The sequence below is a fragment of the Odontesthes bonariensis genome, chromosome 24 (genome assembly GCF_027942865.1).
Source record: "Odontesthes bonariensis isolate fOdoBon6 chromosome 24, fOdoBon6.hap1, whole genome shotgun sequence".
NCBI classification, from domain to species: Eukaryota; Metazoa; Chordata; class Actinopteri; order Atheriniformes; family Atherinopsidae; genus Odontesthes; species Odontesthes bonariensis.
The window spans coordinates 1454146-1462769 of record NC_134529.1 but is presented as its reverse complement, the minus strand read 5'-3'; the positions used below and the strand labels follow the sequence as shown (position 1 = coordinate 1462769).

Sequence of the window (8624 nt, the reverse complement as noted above, 5' to 3'; positions counted from 1 at the left end):
GAAATGAGGTTTAAACACAAAGCTACAAACATTTTTACTGATAAAAGTTTTATTAATAATTACTGAGCAAACAGCAGAAAACTGAAGCTTTTTGTTGCCATGATGAAAATATTAAACCACATAAAACTTAGTTCTTTATTGCAGCTCATCGTTAAAAATAAAACCAGAAGATCTGTAAAATTAGAAAAAAAACTAAACTGTACAAATTTAATAAAGTCTCAAAGTACTGAGAAAATCTGGAGTTTTGTTACAAAAACTAAAAGTGTTTGACACTTTAAAGTCTGTTAGTGCGTCAGTCCCAGCATGCACTGGGGCAGAGGTAGCATCACGTGACCCGTGGGGGCGGGGCTCAGAAGTCGGCGTCCAGCCTGAAGGTGTTGTCCGTGGGGCCCGACATCACGCCCATCCTCTGGTACTCGCCCACCCGCTTCTCAAAGAAGTTGGTCTTTCCCTCCAGAGAGATGTTCTCCATGAAGTCGAAGGGGTTCTCCACCCGGTAGATCTGCGGAGAACAGGACAGGCGTCAGGCCGGGGGGGGGGGGGGGGGTGTCACAGCGGGGGCGGGGCCACGGGCGGGCGGGTGCGTTCAGTCGGGCGTCTGCGTCACGCCGCCGCCGGTCTGACGGCGAACCACACGTTCCCCGCCAGCCTCTGCGGCGGCGCTCAGCCCCCATCATCGGCTGAGGTCCGTACCCCTGCGCCACTCATCATCACACACCTGCCCCACCTGCGAGTCCTGATGTTCATCTGCAGACGCCTTTAAAGCTGCAACGTTTTAAAGGGATAGTTCGCCTCTTCTGACATGAAGCTGTGTAACATCCCATATCAGCAGCATCATTTCTGAACATCTTCTTACCCCCTGCTGCGTCCTGTGAGCAGAGTTCCAGCCTCGTTTTGGTGTTGATGAAGGTAGTCCGGCTAGTTGGCTGGGGTTTAAAAAATAAAGCGTTTTGCTTCTCAGAACAATATGCGTTGAACTCAATAGGGATGGGAATTGATAAGATTTTTACGATTCCAATTCCATTTTCGATTCTGCTTAACGATTCGGTTCTTTGTCGGTTCCCTTATGGATTCTCATTTGGAGAAAAAGGACAACAAACCGGTCGATTAATCAACTTTGTTTAGTTTAGAAGTAACACGAGTCATGACCTCACAAACCCAACAACGGTGAGGTCCACATTGGTCTATCCTGGCCTGGGTAATTTAACTCTTCCTGCTCTGGTGAAAGGAGAAGCTGGAGGTAGAGGTGAACTGGGGGTAGTACCACCAGCCTCTGGCTCTGTCTGGATACATTTGCATCATGCAAATCTCTGTTGAACTCATACTGTTCTGAAGCAACACGCTTTATTTTTTAAACCCCAGCCAACTAGCCGGACTACCTTCATCAACACCAAAACGAGGCTGGAACTCTGCTCACAGGACGCAGCAGGGGGTAAGAAGATGTTCAGAAATGATGCTGCTGATATGGGATGTTACACAGCTTCATGTCAGAAGAGGCGAACTGTCCCTTTAAAGAGGCGAACTGTCCCTTTAAAGAGGCGAACTGTCCCTTTAAAGAGGCGAACTGTCCCTTTAAAGGTGCGGGTGTATAGGTGGACTCTGATGGTTCTGGTTCTGGACCTCCCTGTTACCTTGGTGAAGCCCAGCTCCAGCAGCAGCCGGTCGGCCACAAACTCGATGTAGCGCTTCATCAGCTCGCAGTTCATCCCGATCAGCTTCACCGGCAGCGCCTCCGTCAGGAACTCCTGAAAACACACAGAACCGGGTCAGAACCAGCAGAACCGGGTCAGAACCAGCAGAACCGGGTCAGAACCAGCAGAACCGGGTCAGAGGAACCGGAGCCCACCTGCTCGATGCCCACGGCGTCCCTGATGATCCTGGTGACGGTCTCTGAGGACGGCTTCTTCATCAGGTGTTTGAACATCAGACAGGCGAAGTCGCAGTGCAGACCCTGAAGGCAACACACAGTCAGTGAAGGCAACACTCAGTCAGTGAAGGCAACACACAGATGTTGGGTATGCATCATGAGGTTACTACTCATACTCAAACTACCCAAGATGCAACGTAACGTGACGTCGCCGATCGTCATTTCCTGTCAAAACGGCAGTTTCAAGCTAGCTACAACGAGGGTAGGTTCACTTCCTGTTTTCAAAACAAAAGCACCAATTGTATGGTAATGGCTTTCCCTATGATAAAAGGCAACGGGTATTTTATTTTGTGAAAATAACCGGAAGTGCGTTAGCTCACTGCGGCTAGCTTTAGTAGCGCCGAATTCGTGGGAACAAAATGGTAAACAGCCGGTATTTTGTCAGGTTTTCAACACGTTGGGGATCTAAACGACTACTTTCTCACCTGAAAATGTTTCAAATGTTGCTAAAGTTTACAGAGTTTAGAGCTTAAGAGAAATCAGCTTCAGGCCGGCTGATTTCAGCTCGGGCAGGAGCGAAATGCATTGTGGGTAAACGCTCTGCATACTGTCTGATCGATGAGTATGCAGTATGCAGTATGTAGTATGCAGTATGCAGAATGCAGTATGTAGTATGCAGTATGTAGTATGCAGTATGCAGTATGTAGTATGCAGTATGCAGTATGTAGTATGCAGAATGCAGTATGTAGTATGCAGTATGTAGTATGCAGTATGCAGTATGTAGTATGTAGTATGCAGTATGCAGAATGCAGTATGTAGTATGCAGTATGTAGTATGCAGTATGCAGTATGTAGTATGCAGTATGCAGTATGTAGTATGCAGTATGTAGTATGCAGTATGCAGAATGCAGTATGCAGTATGCAGTATGCAGAATGCAGTATGCAGTTTGGAACTCAGCCTTTCTGAATTCATTAAAATGTGTGCAGCATGGCGTCTGAACTAAAATGGCCGACTCCCTGCTGGGTTAGTGGTGCGCTCACCTCGTCTCTGCTGATGAGCTCGTTGCTGAACGTCAGGCCGGGCATCAGACCTCTCTTCTTCAGCCAGAAGATGGAGGCGAAGGAACCAGAGAAGAAGATTCCCTCCACGGCGGCGAAGGCCACCACGCGCTCGCCTGAGGGACCAATAACACACCATCAGCATCACCAACAGCGCCGGCGTCACAGAGGGCGCCGCGTCGTCACGGTGACGCCACAGAGGGCGCAGCGGCGTCACGGTGACGCCACAGAGGGCGCAGCGGCGTCATGGTGACGCCAGAGGGCGCTGCGGCGTCATGGTGACGCCACAGAGGGCGCTGCGGCGTCATGGTGACGCCACAGAGGGCGCTGCGGCGTCATGGTGACGCCAGAGGGCGCTGCGGCGTCATGGTGACGCCACAGAGGGCGCTGCGGCGTCATGGTGACGCCAGAGGGCGCTGCTTACCGAAGGCGGCGTTCTGGTTGCCGATCCAGTTGAGCGCCCAGTCGGCCTTCTTCTTCACGCACGGCAGAGTCTCGATGGCGTTGAACAGGTACTCTCTGAGGGTCAGTGAAGGCAGCGTCAGACAGAGCGGCGGCGCAGGAACGGACCAATCAGAGCGCAGCTCACCTCTCCGTGGACTCCTTGATGTAGGTGTCGATCAGCAGGCTGTACATCTCAGAGTGGATGTTCTCCATGGCGATCTGGAAGCCGTAGAAGCAGCGGGCCTCCGTCACCTGCACCTCCTGCGTGAAGCGCTCCACCTGCGGGCACAGCGACCAATCAGCTGAGCCTGAACGCACCAATCAGGGATCAGTAACCGGCGGCGGGTCACCAATCAGGGATCAGTAACCGGCGGCGGGGCACCAATCAGGGATCAGTAACCGGCGGCGGGGCACCAATCAGGGATCAGTAACCGGCGGCGAGGCACCAATCAGGGATCAGTAACCGGCGGCGGGCACCAATCAGGGATCAGTAACCGGCGGCGGGCACCAATCAGGGATCAGTAACCGGCGGCGGGTCACCAATCAGGGATCAGTAACCGGCGGCGGGCACCAATCAGGGATCAGTAACCGGCGGCGGGCACCAATCAGGGATCAGTAACCGGCGGCGGCGCACCAATCAGGGATCAGTAACCGGCGGCGGGCACCAATCAGGGATCAGTAACCGGCGGCGGCGCACCAATCAGGGATCAGTAACCGGCGGCGGGCACCAATCAGGGATCAGTAACCGGCGGCGGCGCACCAATCAGGGATCAGTAACCGGCGGCGGGCACCAATCAGGGATCAGTAACCGGCGGCGGGCACCAATCAGGGATCAGTAACCGGCGGCGGGGCACCAATCAGGGATCAGTAACCGGCGGCGGGGCCTCACCAGGTTCTCGTTGACGATGCCGTCGCTGGCGGCGAAGAAGGCCAGCACGTGTGAGATGAAGTAGCGCTCCTCGGGCTTCAGCGCGTCCCAGTGCTGCAGGTCCTTGGACAGATCCACCTGCACACACGCACGCCGTTAGCACGCCATCACACGCACGCCGTTAGCACGCCATCACACGCACGCCGTTAGCACGCCATCACAAGCACACCGTTAGCACGCCATCACAAGCACACCGTTAGCACGCCATCACACGCACGCCGTTAGCACGCCATCACACGCACGCCGTTAGCACGCCATCACAAGCACACCGTTAGCACGCCATCACAAGCACACCGTTAGCACGCCATCACATGCACGCCGTTAGCACGCCATCACCGGCAGCTGCCGGCCGGCGCCACAGCTCGTGCTTACCTCCTCCGCCGTCCAGAAGGACGCCTCCGCCTTCTTGTACATCTGCCAGATGTCGTGGTACTTGATGGGGAAGATGACGAAGCGGCGCGGGTTCTCCTTCAGCAGCGGCTCCTCCTCCTCGGGGCCGCTGCTCTTCTTCACGGCTTTGGGCTGAAAAACGCCAACAAATCAGCGTCAGACACAAACAGGAAGGAGCACCGAACCGACACCGAGCTCGTGCTCCTGTTAACGCAGGGGTCCCAAACTTTTCCATGCCGAGGCCCCCCAACAGTATCAGCTTCTGGCCCCCTCTGCAAACCAGACAATGCTACAACATATGTAAAGAAACATCAACTTTTAGAAGGTGTTTTCTTTCTTTTCTTCATGGACAGCAGCTCGCTGTGTGAACGCAGCCGGACTAAATGCTCTTCTTTACGTCTGAAGAAGTCTGACGGATGTTTTTGTATCAGGTGACGCTGAAGTTTCGAAGGTTTTCAACACCTGTTTGAGGGGGTCTCCAGACAGAGGACGCCATTTTTCTGTACGGCTGTAAAGCCAAACTTAATGTATGTGCCTCATACTTTCTGATTTTAGTCGGCCAGTTCTTTCAGTCTTTTCCAAGTCAGAAATCTGTCCATGTTGGCTAAGCTAGCTACATGCTAGCTTAAGGAGCAGAGCAGCTTCAGAACAGGCGCAAACCGCCAGGCCTACCATGTTTTGACTGGCAGCCAATCAGAAAGACGAGCATGGCAACTAACATTTCGATATGATATATTATTATAAATCTGATTTAAAAAAAGTGACAATTTTTTATAATGATGTTTAAAAAAATTTCATTCTATTTTTTTTCTCTCATCTTCACTCCAATTTTCTGAGGCCCCCCTAGCGGGCCGCGGCCCCCACTTTGAAAACCACTGTGTTAACGCATCTATCAGCTGATGGATCAGAGGAATGAGGGCCCTGCCGGCGGGCCGCAGCCGCAGTTTAGGCGCCACAGCCGGCGGCAGCAGCTGCCGGCAGCCCGCTGAACTCCTCCCGGAAACACTTTCACTCACCTCGGCATCGCTAAAGATCCTCCGCGCCGTTTTGGTCGCCAGGACGCGGGTGCTGTTCAGACTCGGAGGCTGGAAGGAAACAAAGAACCGTCAGCGAACCAAACAGAACCTTTAATCGATAAACCTGATGATCGATTAGCTCCGTCTGACGGAGTTCTGCCCTGACCGTGTTTTCTTTGTCCAGCGACACGCCGCTCATCTGAGAGCTGAGAGAGTTCTCGTTCTTCACCGAGAGGGGGGAGCGGGCGGCCAGCATATCGACTGAGTTATAAATTATTAAATAAGTTTAAAAAGTAAAGAAGCTAAAAGTAAGCTAACAGAAGCTAGGCTAACAGCAGCGGACACACAGAGAGCGGAGAATAAAGTGGGTTCAGCGGGCAGTTGGTCCTTTTATTGAAATGTTGGCGCTAAAACACAGCAACACAGCCGACCAATAAGCGAAGCTCGTCACGGTCCTTTAAAGTGACGTAGGAACGGAGCCAATCACAACGCACTGTTTCGTTGTTGAGAACCGCGAAAAAAACTTACGAAGAAACAAACTGAGCCAATCAGATGGAAAGCAGTGATCACGTGACACCAAACATTGGAAGGGGCTTTGTTGGAGTTGGGGGACAAAAAACAACACACCACCGTTGTTATAAAACTAACAAAACTGAGCGCGAAATAATGGTTAAAACTCCATTTAAAATGTAAAACAGAAAGTTGTGTTCTATGGATAAATTTAAAAACTACTGTTATGAAAATTGTCTTTTATCCCACTGTAGCACTTTGAGATTTTATTGTATATGTAAAGTGCGTTATAAATAAAATGTATTATTATTATTATTATTATTGTTATTATTAACAAAAGGCAACGATAACTTCAAACTTTGATTCTTGCTGCCGCGCTTTTTCTGCGATGTTTACCGTGTCTGTCAGCAATAAACTCGGCTCCAGAAAAATCAGTGTACACAACAAACATTACAGCCGTTTTCACACGTTAATCTTACAACTGACATTTACTGTTTTTAAAACAAAAAAGTTAAAGAAAAATCACCAAAGACAATTTAGACATATTTTCTGCCACTTCAACAGAATAACCCTGATTTAAAGACTAAATTCTTGAGTTTATCTGTTTCCGCTCATCTGGATGTGTTTTTACCTTTTAATTAATCGGGTTTCAGGCTGTAATGGACCAACAAAAACGATAAAAACAGACTCATTTTCCCTCTAAAAAAGACGGAGGTGACTTCCCTTCCGGTTTCTTCAGTCTGTTTCCAGGAAGGAGCACTCTGATTGGCTCAGAGAGAAGATGACGACACAAGTTTTATCATTGATTGTCAGTGTCTCCCCCTGGCGGCTGGAATTGGGTGCTACATGGAGTTTAATTGATTAAATATTTTTTTACTGTTTTCTGAGGTTTTAGACAAAACAACTCGTCAGTTAACTGATTAATTGCAAGTAGTGCTGGCTACACCGAATGAATCTTCTGTTGAGGATATATAATGTTAATATGAAATATTACTTTTCTCAACAAACAATGCAATAAGAGGCTTTATTTTGAGCTACAAAATTATCGCTAAACTTAATCTTTTACAGAGCAATACGCTGACGTCTGCGGCTAAACTGTATAATTGCAGTTAGAACTTTTCATGGATGCCCTTCATATTTTCATGGTTCCTTAAAATTGGTGTCTTAAAAACTTGTCTTTCTAAACCCAACAGACTAATCATTTTAATTTGATTGTAAATTATTCCTTTACAGCCCTATTTATCATTCCGAAACTATAAAACACAATGCAAAAACAAAAACAAAAAAACTCTTCATACTGTAGATTTGTATATAGCTAATGTTTATTCACTATTTTTATTTTATTTTATTTTATTTTATTTTATTTTATTTTATATTATTTTATTTTATTTTATTTTATTTTATTTTATTTTATTTTATTTTAATTTTATTCTATTCTATTTGCTTGTTTTTACTTTAATTGTTTACATATCTTTTACTGTATGCTGCTGCAACACAACAATTTCCCAAATTGGGATGAATAAAGTACTTATCTATCTATCTATCTATGCAAAACATTCAAATATAGAATTACTTACAGCTGTAGTACCACGCCTTGGCCACACGATGTCGCTGTTACACAGCTCTATTCGCGCCCACCAGACTCCATTCATTTTTTGTTTATTTTTACTCCGTCTGTTTGGCTTCAGCTGAATGTCGGTCAGTAAGGCAAATGGGAGGAGACTCGATCCGCCAATGGAACGCCCCTCTCACGTTTGAAGCAAAGCAACGTGCACTCTGATTGGTCACGCCCACTCATCGCTGCCTGGTGATTGGATGATGGCTGTTACTGGGTGGTGTGGGGAAAGCGCGGCGGACCTCGGGTTGTATAACTTCTTGCGTCAGAGTGCCGCTGCCGTGCTGCAGAAACGTCATTAACGGGTCAGTTTGTCTTTACATAAGCCGCCGCAGTTCAGAGAGGTTAATTAACTTTATTTGTGTTGCACTGTACAGCTTTTCACGGCACCTTAAAGAATGAGGACGAAGCTTCAAAAGTCTGAGCACTGAAAACAGAAAAATATTTAATTTTATGGAGTTTTAACTGCTGGAAATATTTTTTAATTCAACTGAAAATCAACTAAAAGAAAAGGCACTGAGATACAGAACATTGTAATCAAATTAATTAACTTCCAAATGAGTCAAATTCTCATTATCAAGCCTGATAACTGAAGGCTCCGCCTCCCAAACTGGACTGTAAAGTAACTTAGTTTCTGACAAAAACAAACCAAAATAACCAGAATGTTAAACTCTAACGTGATTATTTATCCATCAATTTTGAATTTCACCCATTGGGGGATAAATAAAGTATTTTTCTATTCTATTCTATCAACTGATGTAACTTTGATCAACAATAAATCGATTTAATCCTCAGA

At 47.7% G+C, this 8624-nt stretch overlaps 1 protein-coding gene across 1 annotated transcript; it reads right to left on the bottom strand.

Moving 5' to 3' along the window:
* Positions 1–11: 11 nt before the first annotated feature.
* Positions 12–6953, bottom strand: rrm2 (ribonucleotide reductase M2 polypeptide). The gene is made up of 11 exons (XM_075458689.1): positions 6845–6953; positions 5870–5964; positions 5704–5772; positions 4670–4819; positions 4259–4375; positions 3515–3648; positions 3350–3444; positions 2908–3041; positions 1847–1951; positions 1632–1745; positions 12–502 (listed from the first exon to the last, which is right to left on the bottom strand). The coding sequence occupies exons 2-11, from the start codon at positions 5957–5959 to the stop codon at positions 350–352; spliced, it is 1161 nt and encodes a 386-aa protein (XP_075314804.1). The 5' UTR covers positions 5960–5964; positions 6845–6953; the 3' UTR covers positions 12–349.
* Between the last annotated feature and the right edge of the window lie 1671 nt (positions 6954–8624).

Excerpts from the sequence above, each read along its gene's own strand:
- rrm2 (XM_075458689.1), bottom strand. The coding sequence starts at position 5,959 with ATGCTGGCCGCCCGCTCCCCCCTCTCGGTGAAGAACGAGAACTCTCTC. Across the intron at positions 5,773-5,869 it reads CGCTGGACAAAGAAAACACG|CCTCCGAGTCTGAACAGCAC; the intron begins GTCAGGGCAGAA and ends GTTTCCTTCCAG. Across the intron at positions 503-1,631 it reads TGGAGCTGGGCTTCACCAAG|ATCTACCGGGTGGAGAACCC; the intron begins GTAACAGGGAGG and ends TGTTCTCCGCAG.